General features: G+C 45.1%; 2 protein-coding genes across 2 annotated transcripts; one reads left to right on the top strand and one right to left on the bottom strand.

Annotated features, from left to right (window-relative positions):
- The first annotated feature begins 399 nt into the window (after window positions 1-399).
- On the top strand, window positions 400-6,811 carry LOC136492653 (zinc finger CCCH domain-containing protein 30-like). Its single transcript, XM_066488644.1, has 4 exons — window positions 400-826; window positions 4,988-5,197; window positions 5,332-5,456; window positions 5,539-6,811. Exons 1-4 carry the CDS (start codon window positions 767-769, stop codon window positions 6,497-6,499), a joined length of 1,356 nt encoding a protein of 451 aa, XP_066344741.1. The 5' UTR covers window positions 400-766; the 3' UTR covers window positions 6,500-6,811.
- A 3,355-nt stretch (window positions 6,812-10,166) lies between these two features.
- LOC136492652 (protein IQ-DOMAIN 32-like) lies at window positions 10,167-15,762 on the bottom strand. Its single transcript, XM_066488642.1, has 6 exons — window positions 15,422-15,762; window positions 13,321-14,067; window positions 13,031-13,201; window positions 12,439-12,495; window positions 10,701-12,342; window positions 10,167-10,566 (listed from the first exon to the last, which is right to left on the bottom strand). The coding sequence occupies exons 1-6, from the start codon at window positions 15,524-15,526 to the stop codon at window positions 10,547-10,549; spliced, it is 2,742 nt and encodes a 913-aa protein (XP_066344739.1). The 5' UTR covers window positions 15,527-15,762; the 3' UTR covers window positions 10,167-10,546.
- Window positions 15,763-24,758: the final 8,996 nt, after the last annotated feature.

Below are 24,758 nucleotides of genomic sequence, written 5' to 3'. Positions count from 1 at the left end.
CATGGTCGAAAAAGAGCTCCGTCAGTCACATGTCCTGCCTCTGCCTGCCTACATCAGGAACGAACGGGACAACACGCATGCCCTGACCTTGCTGTTCTCCTCTCCCTAGAAAAAAAAAAGGAAAAGCCGCAGAAGCCGGTGAAATTGGGAGTAAGGGCAGTCCCAACGAAAAAAACTAGTAGTTTAACATAGCATATTGCACTAAAAAAGTATTCTTTTTTAACCTATAGTTTCTATGAGTAATAACTATTTTTTCTTTCTTTCTTACAACTCTATATTTTCCTCCCATGAAAGCGCGACACGATTGGGACTGCCCTAACCCGGCCCACCCCACCACGCATTATCCTAGAAAAACGGTGGGAAATCGACGAGAAAAAGGGCGAAATCAAAATCAGATCAAATCGACGCGACGGCGAGAGAACCCAACAAAACAAAGGCAGGCAGAGCCGCAGCCGCCGACGCCGACGCCAGCACATCCTCCATTCCGCCGCCTCCCCACCTCCACCACCCCCTCCCGTCTCCTCGGCTCCTTCCAAATCCACACACTTCCGCCGCCGCCGCTATCGCCACCGGTCACCACCCGTCCGACGAGGAGGGAAAGAGACCGGCGGGAGGGAACCCTAGATGACCCGATCCCGGCTCGGGACCAGTGAGAGCCTTCCGGATTGCGCCTTCGATCGCTGCTCCGCCCCCGCCGCCGCCGCCGCCTAGGGTTCCCGCGCCTGTAGATCGGGTTTGGGGGACGAGGAAGGGGGAGTGCCAAGTAATGATGGGGTCGAGGCGCTCCAAGCGCGTTTCGTGGGCCACCGGGGCCAATCTCTGCAAGGTATTGTGATAACACCCTCTCCGGAATGAGTTGTTCATCCGCCGCCCAAAGGCGAGGAGAACGATTCGCGCCTCACCCTCCCCAATCCATCCATCCTTTGTGGCTTGCCCGCAGTTGACGTTTTTTTTGTTGGGTGTGTTCCTCGTGTTGTTGGTGTACCCTTGATTTCTCCATCTCTCCGGAACAGGCACGTTCTGATCCATATGTTTTGATTGCGCAATGTGTTCGACTTGCCTAAAACGGACATGCAATCTTACATTACGAATGCAATGCTCTGGCTGAGATGGGTTCATCTGGCCTCCACAAATGAGCCAGGATTGCCGTTGTTCCTTGCATGAATATCAGTCAATTCAGCAACAGCTCTGAGAAATGATTTTCAAATAGAATGAATGATCTTCTCATATATGAGTCAAACATCCGAGATACGCAAATCAGAGGAATGTGACTTGGGGCCAAAATAAGGAAACATATGCCCTAAATAACTTGACAATAAAAAAGATGAAGAGTTTCATGAATTCTATTATACAGAGAATTTAATTACTCTATATAAATTCCATCTCTTTATTTTAAATGACATATATGCTTATGTATAATCAAACAAGGCTCAACTCTTATCTTCTCTACGTTTATGAGTACTTCTATTTATGCCTTATCCAGGGGGAAAAATGGGAGTCCAGGTTATAAGCATGTATTTAAGTTCTAAACTGGTGGACATTTAATCAAAATGTGTTGTTCTAATTTAATTCTCTAGTGTATTTGTGTTTCAATTTATCCTGTAGTCTTTTTAATGTCAGCCAGTGTAAACAAATAATTGTGAGTTTTGCCACTAATGAGTATTGTAGATTGATAAGGTTCATAAGATTAACTTGAGTGATATTGGCAAAATGAAATTTAATTTTCACAGCGCAGCGCTAGAACATGTGATAAGACATGATTTTGGGGGAAAAAAAGATCATCATTTGTCCTTTTAAAAAAATGAGAAATAGGTCATTATTTTCCATAAGCTTGGCTAAAGTCATCTTTGTATACTCAAGGCAGAAAGTCTATAGGCACCTAATGTCTATAAACTATAAAGAAGAAACTGTTTTGGATACAGTTTTGAAGAAAAACATGTTATCTTTCGTTTTTTCAGCGAAAAATCATTTTTTGTTTTAATGTACATGAATGTTTTTTTCCCAGTGTTGTTACTTGTAAACAATTTTTTTTTAAACATTTCTCCAAGTAGGAAAATATCACAAGATACTGTCTGGTTTATGCACAATAGCAGAGGATGAAAATATTTTGAGAAGAGTTCTTTGGAGAAGTATATCTTCTATATCACTAGTGAGGACTAGTGCACAATATATTCTGCAAGCATCCTACTGTTACTTATTTTTAGTGCACAGATGGACATTTTACTTGGTGTGTGCAATTGATTTGCATTGTACTAAAGACTAAAAATCCGCTTGTGTTTTGAGATGACAAAGTCCTCTCAGCACAATTCAATGGTTTTGCTTACTTTGGACTGCACTGGTAAGCTCATCATGTGCTGTTCTATTCCTAACCTATTACTGAGTGAATGGACTAATGCAGCATAGGAGTTTCCTCTTGTGCCTATTTTTTTTTTAAGTTTTCCTAATGAAGTTTTGGCATTCCTGAATGGAAGAAGCTCTCTGTTTCATACCTAACAGGTAGACATGCAAATCCACATCTCACATTGATGATTTTCATAGGAACTCTCACAGTCAGCTAAATTACTTTCAGTAGATCATGAGATTTGTCATGTTGCTTTGGCACGAAGGATCATTATTGAAGGAACACTAAGTTGAGGGAAGGCATATTTACGGCATGCATGGAGATATAACACTATCTACATAACAACAACAACAACAACAACAAAGCCTTAGTCCCAAACAAGTTGGGTAGGCTATATAACACTATCTACATATAAATGTATAATATTATTTATAATTTAGCAGATAGTTAGTTTGCATCTGAGACGTAGCTGCATAGATTGATAACTGCAGTATAATAAAATTGGTTGGTTCCTGGACTCTGAATCTGTGCTATGTTGGATATGGCTATGAATCATGTAGGCAATACTTGGAAGTTTGACAAATTATTGTAAAATTCAAACTCGTGACAAAATTTAGCATGGAATGGAGTACTTAGTAACCTCCAGTGGTCCACTGCAATAATTTTCTTACATGCTATATCTCATGCATGCTAGCTATCTTATTTCTTATAACTGAGTAACTGACATTTTATCTGCATGTCTGATGTAGACACAAAATATCATTAACTTAATAGGTGGCTACCCATACTGGCCTGTCTAGTTCTAACCAGTTGGATTGTACTGAGTTATTATCTTTGTTAAAAAAAATGCATGATGTATTTGTTCTGGAAAAGCAACTCTGTAAACGCTGACCAACAATTGGTCACATCATCCCCTTTTCTTTTGGGGCCGTGTGCTTGTAGCTCCAGTAGTCTAGTGTGCATAATTCTTTTTATTTGTCAAAAAATGACCATGCTGTGGGGAAATCTTCCATTCTCCGTTTAAAAAAATTGACCACGTTATAGGTATCTGCATATTAGTCATTTAGTGTATAAAATTCATGTACTATTAGATTCATGTTTCAAAATGCTGTCACAATATATTGGTTTTGTTGCTCTAAGTGATGTATTTCATGCGAAAATAACAGCCAGGGTCTACACTTGAACCTTGAAGGGTCAATAAAAACAAGCCTAGTGCTAACAAAGGGAGTAATACTGATATGATTTCCAGAAAGTTAACCTCAGTACAATAAACCTTCAACTCCCTGTTTTTTTTTTTAAATAGTCATAGAACATATAAGTAAAGGATCAGCAGAACTCATTTGGAAAATATGCAATGTGTGGTACTATAGGGGGAGGGGGGTACCCAACCCTTAGGGCAAACAAGTTAATCACTCTCTCTATTTTATTGAATTAGTTTATGCCACTAATGAGTGCATTAAAGTTTGCATGGTGTAGTGAATCACTGGACTAGTGTCCTTTCTTTTGGAAAAGAATTTATCTTCACTGTTGCTTTTTGGTGTGTCTTATTGCTAAACCCATACTCATGTTGCAAATTGTAGTTTGTTTTAGTTTTGTTCGAAGTCAAACATCTCTAACTTTGACCAAGTTTGTAGAAAAATATATTAGCATCTACAATACCAAATTAATGCGCTATGTTTTCGCCCAAAAAAACACTATGAAAGACATATTTGATTGTGGATTTAATGAAAGTTATTGATGTGGTAGATGTTGCTGCATTTATTATGAACATGGTCAAACAGAGAAAAGTTCAACTTGGGACAACTAAAACACCTTACCTTTTGGAACGGAGGGAGTATCTTTTAGTTCTTCATACAATCAATGTTCATTTTTGTATGATATATGGCTCAACAGAACCTTTTAATGACATAAGGTAGTACAGACGATTACATTCATGTCATCAATTCAGAATGAGATGTTAAAATATTGTGATGGAGTGCCAAATCCTTCACTGTATGGAACCAAGCAAGTAATACATATGTGTGTCTTCTTGTCAGAAATTATCTTCAAACTACAGCTGAATGTATGGAATTTATGTTTGGCATGCCTAGAATCTTGTGCATGGATCATTTGTTTTTATATTCCGATTTGAAGCACTACAACGCTAGTGATGGTATTCGTTGTTAATAGGTTCGCTTATGGATTCCATTGTTTGTTTTTATGTCTCTATATGCACTGCCATTATAAGGTAGTGCATGCTGTTCGTTGTCTGTAGGTTCACTCATGGATTAAAATTCCTTTTTGAGGATTAAGGAAAATTGGTATCCATGCTTTTGTGTTTAATCACTACCATTTTATTTATGCATCATGGATGATTCTCCATGTAGTTAAAATGATTTGATTGTTTAAATAGATCAAATTTGTAGATGAAATATTTTGACTGCTTATCCAATTAACTATCGGTTACGAGTCTGGATATATTTTTTCTTATAGAGATCTAAAAGGCCACTGTTTGTGTCATTATTTCAATTTTATATCTACTTGAATCAATACCTGTATTTTGTCATATATTGTGGCAGCCATGTAATGAATAGATGTGTGATTAGTTTGCATGCACTGGCAGTTTTCCTGATTCTAATATATTTTTGTATTACGTGAATCTGTCAGGTAAGGCTTTTTCTTTCAGAGGATTCCCCTTCTCAAGCTGGATTAAGACCGCAGGACAATCTCCAAGCAAAAGGCTCATGGTTAATGCATGCAGCTGGCCCAAGCTCAGATGATTCGCTGCCACCTGGCTTCGAATCGTTGCAGCCAACCAGCGATCTCAAAATTGACATATCCCAAATCCCTCTTATTAGGTGGAGATGCCCACCACAGGTAATTAGGACTTGTAATCTTGAACGTTGCATTCTACTAATGGCAACTTGCCAAGGTGACTTCAGATAATTTTCGCAAGCCCCCACAGGTCGAGTATTTTTTTTAATAATAATTGTTGCAATCTTTGGTTGCAGATATTGTATAATCCTGATTGGCTTGTTGTTGCTGGAGAAGAAAGTGAGGAGGTTGCCTTGCAGAATGAGAGGATGTTTGGAGCACTTGAGGCTATATATCCGCGGCCATCGAACATTCCTCCAAAGTAAGCAAGCTGCATTTTAGTTTGCCATTCTTCAGATTTTGCTCTTCTCATTCCTTATACGCTATTTTCTGTGCCAATCCAGCCCATTGGTTACTCCTGATGTGAAAGACTCTCAATTTGATGATTCCCGAACCCAGTTGGTTCCGTTGATCCCAGTTGAAGAGGATGATGCCTCTGACCAGTTGGAAGAACCACCTGTTGGTCTACCAAGTAGTTACCACCAGTCAGATAATAAGTATGACTCCGCAATATTCAGGGCCCCACAAGCCTCAGATGCTCCCTTTACACAGCCGAATGGTTCCATCAACACAACAAGGTCTGGTGTCCCTGTTGAGCCTGACGCAGTGGCTGCTGCATCTGCCGCTTACACTGCAATAATGCAAAGCAACCAAATGGGAAACATGATTGACCAAGATCTGCTTATCAAAATATTAAGTGACCCTGCCCAAATTGAGAGGTTGATGAAAGAATATGGTGCGCTTAAACATGAACAGTCAACCAACAGTTCTGTTGTCCCAATGGTGCAAGGTCCACCGCCCCAGATGACAGCTAGTGTTCCTGTCTCCTTTCCAGATCATACCACTACATTTCACAATATAAACCCTACACTGCCACCTCCACCAGTTCTGAATCGCCTACCTCCAGCTATTCCTTCAGTTACCATGAATCCCCCAGCAAGTTCAAGTCAAGCAATTAGTTTTCCAAATGGCCCAACCAGAGGTTTGAACTATTACCAGACCCAAATCCATCAGCATGGAGGGGAGAGGCAGGAGCCACTTCAACAGCTTGGAAGGCAGTTTGCAATGCATCACCAGCCTGTTGCGTCGCAGGCTAGTACCACTGATATTGTCAGCAGTGGTACTATGACAGCTAGGGATACTAAGCAAAGGCCTACGAAGCCTTGTGCTTACTTCAACAGCGCCAGAGGATGCCGGAACGGTGCGAACTGCACGTTTCTGCACGATGTGTCTGCCGCGAGGAAAGAACAGCCAAAGGGATCCAAAAGGATTAAGTTAGACAGCAGAATAGCTGGGTGGTATTGAGGGGGCTGCTGCCGGTTGATTTTTGACTGTTTTTTGGTTCAAAATCCTTATTTCGCCTTTTTTTTCCCTTCAAAAATGATTCAGTAAATATTGCGCCCCAGCTCCTTGTTTCTTTCTCTTAGCCCAATTCTCTTTGTTGACTAAAAGAAAATGTTTTACAAGAAAGAAAAATATCCCATGATTAATTGGAGCTCTGTCGTTACTGAACCAGTTGAAGCACATGTTAATTTGTGGTAGCTATGTCGTGGTCATTTGTGTTGGGGGCTCTATTTTATGTGAAAACTGATAAATGCATAGTTGCATACTTTAACATATACTTCATTCGTCCCAAAATAAGTGTCATTCTCACTTTTCAAAAAGTAAATATTTTTAACTTTAACTAAATATATATAAGAAAATATTAATATTTACCATGCATAGCTAGAATCATTAGATGAATCATTCAATGTATTTTTATAATATATATTTATTTGAAGATGTATAAATGTTGTTAATATTTTCTATAAACCTAGTTAAAATTTAAAAAAAAGTTTGACCTATCCCATAATGACACTTATTTTAGACGGAAAGAGTAGACCTTAAATAAAAGTACATAAAACGTGCACACAAACAGTCATTTGCCGTTAAACTAATATGTGAGCCAATAAGCTGTTGGAAACTTGGAATATCGTTTTGCTTGATGCGTCCCTAGGTATGGAAATCCTGTTTTGCCCGACGTGGTGCTTGTAAGTTACTCTAGTTTATAAGGCATTTCTTATAGATGGAGAGTTAAATTTTATAATATTTTAACTAATATAATTTAGCTAACAATTTGTAACTATTATAATACAAACCTAATAATATTAGATTTGGAATGAAATATACTGTATAATGACAATAAGTTTATAATTATAAGTAACATAATATAAAATAAATCAATAATTAAAGTATAATTTAGAAGATAGCGTCATGTCTCCCTAGGCCTCTAGAATTCTCGTTGCATGGATACCTAGATTTATATTAATTTATAGGAGAGGTAAAGCTAAAATCTGAGTGCCGCGTGTTAGTGACTATAGAGTAATTTTGTCAAAATACTTGGAAGCTACAGTGATTAATGATATGGGCCCACGTGTTAGTGTCATGGTTGAAAAGGTTATGGATCGAACCAAAGAGATCATATTGGCACACATACAATCAATAGTTAAAGTATAATTTAGAAGATGATCATCTCTCCCCATAGACCTACAAATGGTTTACTTTTTTTGCATGGATACCTAGTTTTATATTGATTTAGGAAAGCTAAAGCTAAAATTTGAGTGTGCCCCGTGTTAGTGTACTTAGTATTAAACTTTTGATTTGATGGGAGTATGGGACACTCACCTGAGCTTCAAATGTCTGCACAGCCCATACTGAAATAGTAGTACGCTATACGCCGGCACCACACCACTTCCGTCATCGTCTCAGAATGCATGCCACCTGGACTCGCAAACTTGCGTCCCCTCGTTTGTTGCTGGTTCGGCGTACGTACCGCTACCGCATGCACCAATTGCTGCCTTGTGCGGTGCGCCTTGCATTGGCAGCGCCGGCAGCACACCTAGTCGCGTACACGTTTTGCTGGTGAGTGGTGACGAGATGCCCGGCTCGTCACATCGGTCATCGGCATCGACGCGACGACGCGGGGCTCGCCCGGTCGTAGCTAACGTTTCCCTAGTGAGCTCACATCGTAGATCGATCGTTTTTTGCATCGGGGGCTTCAGTTTCTTGTTATCCCTGGACACCGGCGGGAGAACGGGAGGAGGAACCAAGCCGCGTGCTCATCCTCCACGAGAAGAAGACCCCCACCGTGCTCTGCCCTGCCGCTCGCTGCATCATCTTTCTCGAGGCCGCTGCGGCCGGCCATGACCTCAGCGTGGCCGCGAGTCGCGTCCTCCACGCCGCTGTCGAGCAGGGCAGCAGCAGCCCTTGCGACGAAATCACGATAGTAGGCACGGTGCCCCGAGCCCATGGCCCGAACAGCCTCGATTGGGCCAGGCCCAGACGCAAACTTTTTTTTTTTGCGATGGCCCAGCCGCGAACTTAAGCCGTTCCGTTTGTATAGTGCCACATCGTCCGCTGAACCCTGAAACCACCGGCTGATAATCCAATCACCTTAGGGACCAATCACCGTGCGGCAGGCGCGTCGAGCAATCACTTGACTATAAAATGGAATCACAATTCCAACACGCTTTGGCCGGCTTGGCATATTTTGTCGTCTTCGTTTGTTTTTTTGTTTCTTTGTCAAAATTCTGTTCTCATTGACCGAAGCTACCCTTTTTTTTTCTTTGTCAAAATTCTGTTCTCATTAATTTCAGCGGAAATGTTGTGGTTACTGTGTCCGGATCCTTACGTCAGTGAGCCACTAACGGCCCAACATTCGCACGGTGGTACTCATCTCGCGTTTTACAAAAAAAAACAAAAATCTCCACTCTCACTTTTCTCTCGACCGCTACATCGCGACCGTGTCGGCGCGCTTGCACTGCCACAGCGTGCTCCATCGCGGCGCTCTCCCCCACGCCCGGCCGGCCGCCATCCTTCCTCTCCACCGCGCCCGAGCACCGCCACCTGCCTTCCTCCCTCTCCACAGCTCTCACTATCTGTCGCGCAGCTTCCGTTCTGCATTATGCCCGCTCGGTCACTTCTGTCCCTTTCCAGCGACAGCTCGTGCTAGGAGCGGCCACCAGTAGGCCTCCCCCTCTCCCTACCGTGCTCGGTACGCTTCCTCCCTCGGCGACGACATCCAGCAATGCTGACGAGATCGGGCAAGACTGTTGCAAACGTATGTTTTTAAGTATTTGAAGTGTTTCTAAGATATGTTGCAAGTGTTTTATATCGATATCGTAAAAGTGGATCGAGATAATGTTTGTGCTGAAAGAGCATGTTACAAACGTATGTTTCAAGTGTTTCAGAGGTACGTTGCATGTGTTTTATATCGATGTCGCAAAAGTAGATCGTGATGCTGCAGTGGCTGAAGACGTATGTTGCAATCGTCAGTTCCCAATGTTTTATTTTTCAGACGTATGTTGCAAGTAGGTTTATCTATATGTTGCAAGTGTTTTATTTGGACGTTGCGTCTGAGTGCAATGGTTTTTCAAGTGTTTTTGCAAGTGTTTTAGACGCATGTTTCAAGTGTTCCATCTGTCTTCAGACGTATGTTGCAAGTGTTGTATTTAGATATTTCAAAAGTAGATAAGTGTTGCACATGTTGCAACGTGGGCGCGAGGGATGGGGTGCGCCACAGACGCCGTTTGGGACCGGACGAGGGTGCAGACGCCGCGTGAGGTCGGACGCAGGCACGGGAACTTGGTGCAGACGCGGGCGTCACTAGCACTGCCGTTCGTGATTTCAGTACCTAGGTTAGTTTCAGCGTATTATAAGTTAGATGATGAATTCACGAATATCCCGGCCCATACACCTACATGCATGCACACCAGTTTAATATCTGCGACAAATCTCTTTACACTTGAGAGCTAGATGCATGTACCAATAGTTCAACATTTGTGACAAATTTCTTCACTCTTGAGAGCGGATTTAACTCGGTATTATACGCTTTTCTGGAGTTAGAAGAATTTTGGAAGCAACAAACACCCTAACTCACATCACGTGCGATGAAGCAAACAATGCGAAGCAGGGTGATCCGAACAGAAGTTGATTCGTGGCTGCAGATACAGAAACAAATGAAAAATGAGAGCCATATCCACACCAACAGAAACTTCAATATCGCCAAATACAGACCAACCCACACACTCTTGATGCCACTGTTGCATTACAAGTCAAGGGGCATATTATATTACACACAGAAACCATTATCAGTCACATAACACAACCAATAAGATCCAACAAATGTACACATATCAAGCGGCAGCTGCTACCCTTCTTCCAAACATACTCACTATTCCAACGACGAATCAAGGGGAAAAAACTGACGAATTAGATGGAGTGTGCGGAGAAGGCAAGAGTCATCACGCGAAATCCATCTAGATATTCGATGGCACCCCCACGCGTAATATGCTGCTGTGCTCGGCCTACCCATCAGATATGCCACCTCTTGTCTGCGCGTAAGAAGGTCCGTTAGGAGAACTCAGAGAGCAACCACAAGGTAAATACGACATGTCTTGATAAAATGAACTTCGAAACACAACTGGATAATGCATAATAATAGCCTATAAGAGAATAAGGCACTTACCAGAAGAGTTGTGAGGAGCAGGGCCATTGCTTTTCACGTTTTGCTGAGCCTGCGATGATGATCGCTGCATGCGAGGTGACGAGTCATGCTTGCCATCGGTCATGGGCAATGAGTGCCTCTTCCTTGGGTTGCTGTCCTGCACATCTGGGCTCATCTTCGGGGACGACGCCTTGGCTCTTGCAGATTCTGTAAATTGCATGTAGCTCGGCAACGGGTTGCTGTTGCTGTTGCTGTTGCTCATACGAGGTTCTTGATCGATGTGGTCGGATTTAGCAGCCTTGCTTGAGTTCTCTCTCTTGGCATGCCTTGATTCCTTTGAGAAGTTGTCGGTGCTGCTCCGTCCAACTGACTCACTGCCTGGACTAGCCAGCGACCTCTTGCTTGCATGGGACTTGGGCTTTTTGCTCCTGCTCTTTTTGGTATTAACAGAGACCTCACTCGATGGTGTTCCATGAGATTCAGGAATGGTCGTTCGGCTCATTGGAGTTCCTTCAGGTGTGGCATAAGATGCGACAGATTTTTCCAATCGTTCATGCAAATCTGGCATTTCCGGTTCAACATGTGGCCCCTGAACAAGTTCCTTTTGTGGCTGAGCTTCTATTTCAAGGGCAGGAACATGGCCATTCTGTTCTACTTCCTTCTGCGGCTGGGCTTCTACTTCAGGAGCATTCTTTACCTCAGAATGGACAATATTGGAGTCTTTATCAGCTTTGCCAGTGACATAGTTTCTATTTTCCAGAGCTCCAATCTCCATCACGATCTCCCCACCATCACCTTCTGATCTATCTGGTGAGTCCAGTGTGGATGAAATTGATATTTCAGTCCCACATTCTGATGCAGCAACTATCATTTTAGTATCATGACCAACTGAGCTTTCTAGTATGCCTGTGCCATCTTGCTTTGACGAGGAATCTTCTTGTGAACTAGGAGTGTGCACCCTTGACTTGCTCGCCCCATCCAGATGTGATGAGCTGCTGGACCTGCTGACTGTCGAATTTGTACTCAGCTCTTCGAATTTCAATTGTGCAGCAGCAAATGCTGGATTGCATGACTTTCTCGCCACAAACCTTTTACCTTCCATCTCCAGTGTCTGCTCAGAATTGTATGCATCACTACTGTCCTCATTGGATGATTCAAATTTTCCAGGAAGTGGACAGGGATCCCTTAATGCATCAGCTTGGGTATACTGTTGATCCAAGGACATCAAAGGCTCGTCCACATCATTTTCAGCCTTTTGGTCAGTTACTTGCTCAGCATCTACATTAGTAGTTTCGATCAACTCTGATTCAGGATCATGTTCCATTTCCATCTTAGGGCTTTCATCTGGGACACTTGCAGGAGCCTCCAAGGCACTAGAATCAGATATCTCTGCTGTTTCTTTCACATCATCAGCCACCAACTTGGGGAAAGATAGGTCTGAGTCCAACTGAACAATGTCTTCATCACACTGAGAATGTTCAGTCACTTGTTCGGTCACAGTTCCACCCATCAACTCACTATTTTCTTCATGCTCTGGCAGATGCTCCACAGTGATTGGTGGAATTAAGGCTGTCCACCTCTCCATCCATTCCCATGTAACATCAGATTCCGAAGGATCACATTTTATGTGAATGGATTTTGAAGTCGACGTGTTGTCCATGAGCTGACAGAAGATGTGCAATGTGAATATGAGGAAATCCAAACTACAGAAAGAGAGATGAATATTTTTAGACTTTTAGTGTGGATTCTCATGTCTTACCTTGAGAGCAAATCCATTGCGAAGCAATTTCTCACCTGAAGAATGAACAATACTCTCCTGCATGGGGAAAACAACATGTGAATTGACAGAGCTAAGGAGCAGAAATTGGTTGCAGCTCTCAAGAATGTTTAGGGGGGCTACAGTCAGCACTCTAACACAAACCATGTCGGCCCGTTTACATGTTTGATGCAGAAGATGATCTCTTATGCAATGGGATTGAATTTCACAACAGCCAAAAAGATAGCAGATAACCAACAGATGTAGCAAGTTGAATGGAAACAAAAACTCTGAAGACTTGCAATAGATTAACAGCTTCCAGGATGCTAGCTAAAACTAGGAAAAACTGCACATAAACATCTTAGATCTTACTAATGTTGCTAAGCCCTACTCAGCTGACTCGGCAAAACAACCTCATCACAAAGATATAATCCGTATCAATAAATGGCACATGATATGGTTGAGCCAGGTAAAATATTATTCTGTTCACTAACACTGGTCGCATAATATATATTCATAATCCAATTCCAATGTAGCCGATGCAAAACAAAAAATTCATAAATGATAATGCCTTAAACAGAAAGCCATCATTCACCTGAATCTTTCCTGGTGAATGTTGTGCTTGATGAGCCCTGATTAACCCTTGAATTTTAATAATCGCAAGCAAGCATTGTAAAGATTCTGAAGCCTGCTTTCTAACTAGATGTCCACGTATAACAGCTTGCAGTTTCACCAGATCCTTCTGATTCAGTAGCTCTTCCCTTGCCTGTAGTCATGCAAATGGATAATGTCTTATTTTTTTACGTTGATAATATATAAATAATTAATAACATTGGATGAGGAACAGCTAAGCATAATGCTAAAAGAGCAATAATTGCAACTTACAATGCAAGTGCCACTGCCAGGCTGAAGATTAGTAGCTGCAGACTCCAAATGATCTTCCTCAGGGTCTGCACTGCTTCCTTCAACAAGTGAGGTGTTTTCCCCCTGCTTCGGCCCAGTTGATGAGACAGAAATAGTTTCATCTGGCTCTTCAATTAGTTCTTCAACTGCCCTTTCGGGTGTCTCTTCTGTTGCATTTTCTATTGTCCCTTCAGCTGTATTTTCAGATGCTGTCTCTGTTATTTTTTCAGCTGGTTCTTCAGCTGGTGCATCATTTATTTTTTCGGCTGGCTCATCAGTTGGTGATTCAGTTATCTTTTGAGTAGGTAAAAGGGCATACCCAGTGCAGAGAGCTCCCGCTCTGTGCGGGGTCTGGGGAAGGGTGTCAGTGGCAAGCCTTAGTTCAATTGATTTTTCAATTATCTGGTCAGCTGGTTCTTCCATAAGTTTGTCAATAGGCTTTTCAATTGGCTTCTCCAGCAGCTTTTCATCAGAGTTCTCTTGATGCAGAGGCTTCTCCTCTGGCTTCTCTTGGCGCAGAATCTTCTCATCTGGCTTATCTTGTTGCAGAGGCTTCTCCGAGGCATAAGAATATGTTGAAGTATAAACATTGTTGCTTGGTGTAATGTCAGCCTTAGCTTTGCTGGAACTAAGAGTTTCAGGTTCTGAGATATCAGAGTTCTTCAAAACTCGATGCCTTGTAGACCTCCTACGAAAGCTCCATCTGCTTTTATCTGATATGGCCTTGCTCTGAAAAGAGTGAACATGCACATCAGCGTGAAGTTCAGTAATTGATATGAGGAACAAATTGAAAGAACTTCTGTTACTTTCCACGCATACAAAAAGAAAACTTGAGAACTGATTGCAAAAGTGGAAGGTATTACTATTTAGGAACTACTTTGTGAGGAAACTACATTGTGAGGTCTATGCACTAATCCATTTCATATCCAAATTTAGGTAGTGGAGGTCTATGCACTAATCCATTTCATAAAAAATGGTGCATTACACATTGAACTAATTTAGGCCATACTTCGTGACAAAGTGCACCACTTAAAAGTTTGCATGTACTGATAGTCGGGGAAGACTATAGATCGCAAGCAAAATATCTCTGACTTATTATTAACACTGATGTTCCATTAAAGTGTAATAAACTTTGCGTACTTTTGTCAATTTAAATGAGCTAAGCTCCCCTAAATTAAGAGGTACAGCCATGCAAGCTGACCTGTCAAAAATCAATAACCTGTTCTACCACATGCTGAATTTCATGTTGCGCATACAAGAATCCTCCAACCCAAATGATAATTTTACTCAACACTTTTGTTATCTGTGCAAGAATATTTGCTCCAGAGTCAGGTAACACCTTCCTATCTTCTAGCCTTGTAGCGGATATAGTCACCAGTAGCCCATCATTTGAAACAAAATTGTCAAATCAGGAAGGGACAGGGCTGGAAACAACCAAGCCTAAAGAGGAGAAAGACAGACGCAACAGGCCGAGGTTGACACAGTGAAAGCAATTGCATAGTAGTGAGAGCACTACATGGAGCATACAAAGAAAGCAGCATCAGATCCTTTCCTGCTGTGCTGCATGGGATCAAGACGACACAAAACAGCACACTAAGCCATAAAAGATATGGCACTGACTGACTGCAGCTATGGACATGCAGCAAAAGAATAAAAGAAAGTTTTTTTTTGTTCTTTAGTTTCATCCAGAAAGAACGAAATTTTCAGGTGAAGAGCCATGTCCATGCAGTCAGGCAACATCATGCTCACGAAATGATGAACAATTGTCCACCTGTCAACATCGCAAACAAATCCGAAAGTAAAAAATTCAAAGCCGACGAAGTGAGCGAGCTGAACCAGTGAGGAATCTCTCAATTCGGAACTTGATTCCAGCTCCCCGCTTCGAATTAAACCCAGATCTAACAAGGATCACACACACCCTGCCCCTGAACCCCACGCATTAGGCAGAGATCTAAGGACGGCAGCTCGAAAAAGGAAGCAACTTTCGGCGCTGTACAAGACGCCGCGCGGAAAGAAGAAAGAGAGAGAGCAGGAGACGCCGCATTCCGCGGCGCAAGGGAGGCGGGCACGCAGCACGGCTGACCTCGTCGGGGTGGTCGTCGGCGTCGGCGTCGGAGCCGGCGGCGGGATCGGATCCGGAGCCGGCGCAGACGAGGATCTTGAGGCAGCCGTTCTTGGACCGCGCCATGGAGCGGGGTGGATCACTACCGACCGAGGGGCGCGCGCGTGCGTTTCTGGAGACTGGGGCGGAACAGGACGGCAGTGGATGGCCGCTCTGCCTCTGCTCCTTCTGCGCTGCGCGTTTGCCTGCGGCTGATGCGGCGGCTTGGCTTGTTCGCTTGCCGTTGGTGCCTGTGCAGCTCTGCACGGCGTATTTATATTTTTGGATGGAGGCCTCCCTCCTCCTCGGGCCATCCGCTGCTCTTTCCGCTCCTTCCCTGTGCGTTTCTTTATCTAGACTAGACTAGACTAGAAAAAAAATCAGTGTGCTTTCCTTTTTCTTATATAAATATTCCCCTGTGACTTCTTTAATAAATCTTCACTTTCCGTAAATTAAATTAACCTAGTACAGTAATTCTATTAGCATTAAGTATTTGGTTAAAAAAATGTTTATACAGAAGTAAAATATATACATTCCCCGCCAAATCCATATGTTTTGAGCCTACTAAACAAAAATTGAGCTAAAACTTAATTAAAAAGGTATGTTAAGATACTTTTCCCTGGTTATAATTATGCAAGAGATAAAGGAGTCCATTAAGGTACCGAGACAAATTTTCCATTGAAGCGAAACGGCCCTTCCGAAAACCGCAGAAAACAACACGTCGAAAAGCGTCCAGTGTCCTTATCCAAACGAATTAGGCAGCCGCACGCAGGCAGGCCCTCGAGATGACTACAGCGACACCGAAGCCTGTGTGTGTTCACGGCACGGCACGGTAGCGTCCTGCCGCTGCGAATTTGGTCTGTGCTTTGTTGTGATTTGAAGGTTACGGTAGGGTAGATCGTCTTTAAAGATGCGAATGGCGGCAAGCATTAACGCCACGCCTATCACTAGGCACTAGCGTAGCATAGCGACATGTACTTGCTGTAGCTTGCATGGTGACGCACCGCACACTGTTTGCTGGCTTCGAGTCAAGTCCATGCTCGTCACGTACCGCACCGGACCACCGGTGCTCGCTCGCTGCTTAAATGGCTCGTGCTTTGTCACGAGCAAAACGTATGCTACCGGTAGGACAGGCACGGGCCGAGAGGCACGACACGAGGAGACGTGGGGCGAGGACGAGAAAGCGTTGCGGGGCTTGGGGCTGCGGACTGCGGGCCTCGGGAGGAGACGCCGCCCGACCGCCCGGGGGAGCGCATGGCGGGCGGCCGGCGGGGGTGGTGGGCTACTGGGCTGGTCGGTCCCGTCCCGCGCGCCTGCGGCTGGTGGGCGAGTTCACGTGACCTGCCGCCGATCCGACCGGGGAAATCGCCCGAAAAAAGCGAGGAAACGCAGCACAGCCCTCGGCGCGCGCCCGCACCCCCACCCGCCCCAACATTGCCGTTGCTGGCCGGCCCCGGCCTCTCCCGCTCACGAGCTGCCTGCCTGCCGCGTTGCGGGAACGGGAGCCGGGGGCGATGCCGCGATGCGGAGCACGCGCGGCAGTCGCTGAACGCTGCCACGGTCTGTGCCTTTTCGTCCTGGTAGCGCTGGTTGGATCGTGGGCTCGCGGCGACAAAGCTTTCGTCAGAGGCACGCAGGCAGCTCCTCTCTGTGTCTTTTTTGACGGCGCTGTCCTGCTTCACTCAAGATAGCTTCGACCTTCAGTTTAGTTGTGAACTTCACGGTAAATTTACACGTATATAGCAAGACTGAAATTTTATCATTTCCCGGTAAATACGTTCGGTAGAGGAAGAGGAGATACTGGACATCACTACGGAGTGGTATAGGGTGGTGTGTACGTGTGAGATGAGGTGGACCGAGTTGCTGCTGTCCGCGCTGCGAGTGGGCCCCCGACACCACCAGGCACGTGCCAGCCTTTCGCACATGGACACGTCGCCGGCCGGCGGCCACCACCTGCTCGCCCCGTCGACGCACGTTACCGCCACGTGCAGTGGTACCCCTCGAGGCCTCAAACCCTGGAAGCCGTAAACATTATCCTCCCCACGCCCGCTGTTGTACTTGCACAGTTGCACTACCGGCCTCTCCTCTCAGAGCTCTGATTACCACGGTAATAATAATAAACTAAGCATCATGCTCCTGGAACAAGAGTTTATTATTACGTATTAGTAGTATCCTCCTAATCTTCTCGCTAACAGCCGTCAAAGCATCTGGTCCTGGCAGTAAACCAGGCATAACAAATACTAAAATTCCTATGTGAATGATGCTTGGAATCGCAGAGAGCATGCGTCCAAGCACGAAGCTGCTTTTTCTGGGCGGTCGGCGATGCAGCAATGATGCCCAGCCTAAAGGCCTTGGAGGCTGGAGGAAAAGAATGACCAGAGCAGCAGGATAATGAGCCCTGCACTGCAGGCTTCAGACGCCAAAAGGAGCCATGATTATTTCGGTCCTTAATGGCTAATGGTGCCTGATCCTGGATAGTAGCTAGGATGGTCAACATCTTCTCATCTTCACCATTCTGCTAGCACGAGTAATACTATTCAGTTTCCTGACCTCCAGCAGACATCAGCTACCCTGGCATTAGCACTGCTAAAAAATGGATATTTTCTGATCAGCAACAGTCAGCAATGCTGGAACAGAGTGGCTGGCGGGGTCAGAGACAGTGAATACTTGCTGAAAACTCTTGTCAGGTTGTTTATGTTGGTTTAGGGTCTGAAGGCATGGTTTAGGTCAGCTAATGCAGGAAATCACCAGATAAAACAATCTACCTCAACCAAAGCATATCTTCAATGGATAACAAAAGTCATGACCTGAAAACGGGCACACCACACCACACCTTTCTTTCTTCCCTCGTAGTAGTATCTTTTTCTTTTTGCTCACTGCAGTGGGTTGCGTGTTTCGGAAGCACATAACAGTAATCTCCCACCACCGCCCCCCAAAAAAAGAGGGCAGACAACAGTGATTGGGGGATCACAGAGACAGCATGTCCTGCACCTGTGCACCAGCTAGCTCTCGGATCACTTCGGATGGGAGAGCATTAGGTTAGAGTTTGTTGGGATCCTCCGATTATCTTAGCCTAAGTGTGGTATGGTTAATTAACTAGTGCCTAAACGAGAGGTCACTGTCAGAGAGTTGGGAGGCAGTGACAGGCTACTCCATGTTGCTTGTGGAGGAAAAAGAGCAGAGCAGGTCTGGTCTGAGTGCCCACAGCCCATCAGACAGAGGGACTGGGAAGTGGGAACTGGCATCCGAGAATGAGATCTAGTGGGTTGCTTCTTGTTCTTGGGTCCACCCATTATGGATATTTCTTATGCTCAGAATTATTGGCATAGAACAGCAAAGCAGTTATTCATAGCTCTTTCGTCGCTTTTCAAAACAAAATAGTCGTTGGAGAATGAATTCATTGTTCCTGAAAATTCAAGGTCTAGGTTCATTTAAACAGTAAAGGCTCGAATAAGCCATCTATAATTCTTTTAATTAACCTTTTAGATTTCTTCACTTGAATAGTAAAGGTGTATTTAAACAGCACCCATTCTAGATTCCTTCTCTTGAGGTGCACTTATGTCTAACGAGTGGAGAGACATCACAAATATGGGCTAAGTCATCTTGCTAGAGAAATCTCAGGAGGTGATGAAAAACGTCCAGCTCCGAAGAATGACTGCATTGACATAAACAGACACTGCATTTACATACCGAAATAATTGCGACTACGACTGTAATCAACGATGTCCCATGCACGAAAGGTTTTCTGAATCGTTATTGGGAGCTAATCCCCGTCCTAATCTGTACGTGTATGTAGTACCATGCGCTAACCTGGATCCTTGTTGGCAATGATGGGATAGCTGTGTTATCCTATGCGTAGGCAACTGCAATGATAGATGTGGGCTGATGCCTTGTCATTTGTTAGACAGGCACACTGGGGGATGCCTACCTACCAAGCCTTTCCCTGCCGTTGGAGCAGCATGCATGTCAACTTGTTATATCATGGTATTATGCCAGAAGTCTTAACAGATTTTATACAGAAAAAGAAAACTGAATTGGAACTAGAACCTTGTGTTTCCTTTCCTGCAGTGAAATGAAATGCTAACAGAAATTAAGGACTTATATAGTAAGTAGAGGGAGTACTTCAGTTTCAAATCAGAAAATCAGTAGAGGTAGGACTTAAATTTCAGATCAGAATAGCTTGTTTGACAGCAAAACCAACTGGTAGAACAACTTTAGGTGGGATGTTGTATCTGCTTGTTGAGAGAAGGGGAAAACGAATATGGGGCTCTCTATGGTGGTTACCAGAGAATCATATATCTCAAACACCTGCAGTTTACTAAAGACATGTAGTAATTCGCTGGCCATGTTCTCTGAATTTTTCAAACAACATTTCTGTCGATGTTCATGTCACCCCTAACCGCTTAGGGTCTATTTGAAAAGCAAGAATTTCAGAAGAATCATACAGAATTTTTACATGATTCAGTTCACTTTCACAGAAAAAAGCAAAAAAAATTAAACATTTCCTGCATTCCAAACAGAGCATTAATAAATATAATAAAAGCCATGGCAATAAACCAGCCAGTACATACTTCAGTGACCAGAAAGGACGAGATCATACGGCGCCGCAAAACAAAGAAAGGGATATTTATATTTATAGGTTTGATCAAGGTGATCCATGCAGAAGCACATGAACGGGACAACCGCATGCAAATCTACCTCAACCAACGCTGATCTTTCCTGCCCCACCATATGTCAGGGGAATCATGGACTCGGGAGAGAGAGGAAGGCGAGGCAAACAAGGACAGGGCACCGCATTAGCAGCTCGAAACCTTCAAGAGAGGGGAAAACCGACAGCGATCGGGGTTAGCTGAGTGGCTCTAATCCCAGCTTTTGGCTCGATAACTGGGCTGAGCCGCTAGCACGGGGATAAGGAGAGTTCACCTAATTGCTACGTCTAGATGACATTCCCGTGTGTGTTCTTGAATCCTTTTATTAAAACAAATATTGTTTTTTTTTCTGGGGAGTTAGCTAAAAGAGAGCCATCTTTCAGTGCTTCCCATCTGTGCCACCTAATTTCTTTGACAACGCACAGTCCCGTCAGATTAACTACCCCCGGTGGGCGGTGGCCGGCCGGCCCAGACAGAAGAAGCTACTCGTGCAGGTTAGAAATTAACGTCGTACCTGGTACGTACAAAAACGCATTGTATATTTTGTCCTTGGTATGGTACATCCATGGACTATGATCGGTGTTCTTGGCTACTACCAGAGGCCAAAGAAGGATACGTGCGATCAAGATGAACAGACAGGTGAGAACTTTCTCGTGCGATGCGCAGCGACGACAGAGAAAAGGACATCTGAATACGGAAATCTACTGCTAGTCTGCTACTATCTTTCTGTGCGCGATCACCACTGCATTGGCGTCTTATGGAATCCGCTGGCAGCAGTAGCTGCCGGCCTGCGTTCACTGTTCAGTCTCATCAGAATTCAACCAAACCAACCCCGGGTATCCCGATATACGCGCCCACGCGCGACAGAACATCGCCCGCGACATCGGCGGACGAAGCTACACATCTACATGCGTCATGGAGTGGAACGGAAGGGGAGGCAGCACGCAGCAGGCATCGCACATGCGGCGTCGCTGCTAGCCCGGCGCGGCTGAGATGTTCTGTCCTGTCCTCGTCTCGTCTCGTCTCGTCCATGCCGTCCTCACATGTCATATTGGAGTAGGAGTAGAATATCGTCGTCTCGTCCAAGAGCGGCCGGCATGCATGTGAGTACATGGCACGGAAGTTGCTGTTGCTACGGTAGCAATCATGGGCTCGATTGACTACAGGAGCCAGTGAACGGCGGCGGTTGGGCTGATCCGGAGGAAGAGAAGAGAAGCCCACGAGTCAGCGTGCCGAGGCCACAGGCCAGTCCACGATGGGCGGCCTGCTCGGACCAGGAGGGCCAGGCCACGGGAGGCAGGCCCAGCAGCTGCGACATGCGTTTGTTTGGTTCCATTTCTCATCAGAGCCTGTCTGGCCAGAGTCTGTGTTTGTTTGCCCGCACAAGGTATATGGTCACCGTGGAGTACTACTACGGGTGGAGTTACCCCACAGTGGCACCCTCGCCGTGACAACAACATCACCGGCTCGACGCCCCCCGGCAACCGCGATCCGTGACCACGTTGACGGTGGCCAGCGCCGTGCATGCCGCTGGTGAGTCGGGGTACAGCGGCTCCGCACCCCACGCGGCGCACAGCCCCTCCAGCTCCGACTCCACCGCGCCCCTCGAGCTCCCCTCCACCGAATCGAGCGGAGTAGGCGTCAAAGGGGAAGAGGCCGGCGCGGAGCGCGAGGAGGTGGAGCCGGCGGCCACCGGTGACGGGGTCGGGGTGGGAGACGGAGCAGAGGACGGATATATTTCCCACCACTTCGGAGGCTCCTGGGCTGGTGCTGGTTTTTTTTTTTTTTTTTTTTTTTTTTTTTTTGCGAATCGGGCTGGTGCTGGTGCTGGTCCCTGCGTGGGTGCTTTGTGGCCCGCCTGGTTGGGCTGTGCTGCTCCGTGAGAGTTTGCTGGCCTGCCTGGCTGAGAGTTTGTTGGCCTGCCTGGCTGGCCCAAGCCACATTTTTTTCTTTAGAGTTTTTTTTAGTATGTAAAAAAGAATTATGCCCAAGCCTGACGTAGAGGCGCAGAGCCACAACCGGAAACCACACACGTTACCTGGACAGCACCGTTACCTGGACATCGGAGGTGGACGCCGGTGCCCTGACCAGTGGCCACTTGAGGCCCGATGGTGGGAACCCCACACGGCCGTACTCAGCTAAAATACTTTTAACTACAGTTATATTAAATGCAAGACTGGTTATCCTTGTCGCTGGCTAGTGCTTTTCACCTGAATTTTTTGTTACAAGAAAAATATGAATGAAGAGAGATCAAAATTACGAACTACAATACTAACTTTGTTTCAAAACTTTTATTCCATTTTGATAAAATTGGATCATACTTCTTGTTATGAAGATATAGAATTGGTTTATCTAATGAGCAACCTTTCTTCAAAAACTTGTATGTTATGAATCACTATAATGTTGTTAGACTTTTTATGATTTAGACGTGAAGTTAAAATATCATCTAAATTATGCACTTATGTGTTAAAAAAATTTGCAACAACTCAAGTACGGTATATCCGCTCCTTTGGATCCTAGAGATCCGGCGTACGAGATCTGCTATAGTCACATTATTTTTTTTATTAAATTAAAATTCCTGGCATGCCTGATTTGTTTCTAGTCTAGTGCTAATGGGCCGGCCCCGCTAGCAGGAATTTGGGCTACGCGTGTTAATTCCTGCGAGTATAGAGGATCGGCCAGGTTAAATAGGTGAGCTAAATATACCTGGGGAAAAAACAAATATGCACATGGCACCCAAATAAAATATAAATTATGGCACACCATCCTTGTTATGGATTTATGTCGATTGTAAATTGGTGTTTATGACACAAGAATATTGTCACAATATGAAATTTGACTATCTTTAAGACGTTTCTTGTGACGTGCATTTACTTATGTCACTAAGTTGAAATGCCTCCACAACAAATGTCATAAACTGATCGATTTAGTGATCTTTTGATCAGACATCATGCTATAGACGTCGCAAACCAACACATTTCTTGTAGTTGTATATGTGGGAAAGAAAGTATAAAACTTGATGGGGTGATCTAAAAATAATCCAAGATCCGGAGGTGGGAGGACATGGAAAAACAATAAGAAGAGTGGACAGGTTTCCAACACAAACGTACAAGAGAGAATATAAAAGTGGTTAGAAGTGATTTAGAAAGTCTTTTCTCATGTGTAAAATTATCTTCTACCGTTTAGGAGCGAGATATTGAAAATGGTTGGAGAAAACCAACTCTCTACTTTTTTAGGGATTTGAAAAAAAAACTTATTGATTTACCAATTATTTTTTAGAAACTATTAAAGATGCGCTAACTATACATGATTGAACATGATTAATTACCAACCGAGGAGCTCATAATAATCTAAAACCGAAGCATGATTACAACATCGATAATAAAGAGAGGACTGAGATTTTTTTTTCTTGATCACGTAAAAGGTTTACGCGTCTTTGTATTAAGATAGAATACAAGTTTAATACAACACGCCTTAACGACACCCTAGGTGGTCATATGAAGGACGCTCGGACCCTCCCTAGTATATGTTGTTACATTGGACACTGATCAACCCGAATTGTGACACCGGCTATGAAGCTATGCCCAGGCTGCCGAGCGGCGGCGGCATTGCTTGCGCGGACCCACGTTGCCGTTCGGTGGGAACAACTCGTGTAGCGCTTGCATATTACCGGGGTCCCCGCTGTAGATTTTATTGTATGCCTTCAGGGCCACCGTCGAAGGAGACGACATTCCGCTGGTTAGTCCCAGACGCTTCAAGACAAGGTGGTCACCTCGTTTGAACGCCAGAATATGGGATATGCTATGCGCCGCTATCCGCCTACTCCTCTTGGGGAACGCGAGCGGTGTATGTCCACTGTGGGCCGTGACATCGGGCAGCTCTAGGAGTGGCAGCTGCCTTGGCTTTGTGAGTTGCTCGGTGAAGCTCTTGAGGCATCTACCAGCGGAGACCGTCTGAGGGGATGGAGTACGGTTGACAGCATCCATGATAGCCACAATTGTCGCATCTCCCAGGGTGGCTACCCCGGCCAGCGCTGGGTCAAGGTGTGTCTCGACTGGCGGCATGACTTATGGCGGCCCCTGCAGTGGTGACATCGAAGGCGAGACCGACGTCCACTGGGTGGCCTTTGCCAGAGAGCCCGTCTCCACCTGAGATGCATCTGCATCCTGAGAGGCCACAATCGACGCCGGCGGGCACCCAAGTGCTGGTACTCCTGCTAGGTTCACGATGAGCGAGGCGGCGAGCTCCTCCAGCATAGGGTCGACCCACGCGAGAGACCCCGAACTCGCTCACAGCTCCAACACCAGTGGATCTGGCTCGAAGAAGCACAATGCAGCAACAACGGTAGAAGCGTTGTTGGTGCAGCCGGCAGGTGCGCCCAAGCTGATGTCCCCCACCGGCTGACTCTGGCGCCACCATCGTTGTCATCGAGTTCCACCAGCGCCTCCCGTGGTACCCTACACAACCCCGTCCGACGTGTGGTGCGTACTGGGAGGCCTATGGGTTGTCGCCGCTAGTGGAGTGGAGTGGCCGGTCACCACCCATTGCCGTCAATGCAGCATGCCTGGGCCGCTTGCATTCTCCGACGAGATGGCGGAAGCCATGACAACGCAGACGACGCCGGGGCAACCAGCAAGTCGCTACTCCGTGCGAGTAGGAAAGACAGTTCA

Source organism: Miscanthus floridulus, chromosome 11 (genome assembly GCF_019320115.1).
Source record: "Miscanthus floridulus cultivar M001 chromosome 11, ASM1932011v1, whole genome shotgun sequence".
In the NCBI taxonomy this organism is placed as follows: Eukaryota; Viridiplantae; Streptophyta; class Magnoliopsida; order Poales; family Poaceae; genus Miscanthus; species Miscanthus floridulus.
Note: the sequence above shows the minus strand (reverse complement) of the source record. Positions and strands in the feature narration are given on the sequence as shown.

Bases quoted from the DNA above. Each gene is read 5' to 3' on its own strand.
- LOC136492652 (XM_066488642.1), bottom strand. From the start codon at position 15,526: ATGGCGCGGTCCAAGAACGGCTGCCTCAAGATCCTCGTCTGCGCCGGC. The intron at 14,068-15,421 runs GTCAGCCGTGCT...CACTCTTTTCAG, and splicing joins CCGACGACCACCCCGACGAG to AGCAAGGCCATATCAGATAA. The intron at 10,567-10,700 runs GTAAGTGCCTTA...TCTTACGCGCAG, and splicing joins TGCTCCTCACAACTCTTCTG to ACAAGAGGTGGCATATCTGA.
- LOC136492653 (XM_066488644.1), top strand. From the start codon at position 767: ATGATGGGGTCGAGGCGCTCCAAGCGCGTTTCGTGGGCCACCGGGGCC. The intron at 827-4,987 runs GTATTGTGATAA...TGAATCTGTCAG, and splicing joins CCGGGGCCAATCTCTGCAAG to GTAAGGCTTTTTCTTTCAGA. The intron at 5,457-5,538 runs GTAAGCAAGCTG...GTGCCAATCCAG, and splicing joins CCATCGAACATTCCTCCAAA to CCCATTGGTTACTCCTGATG.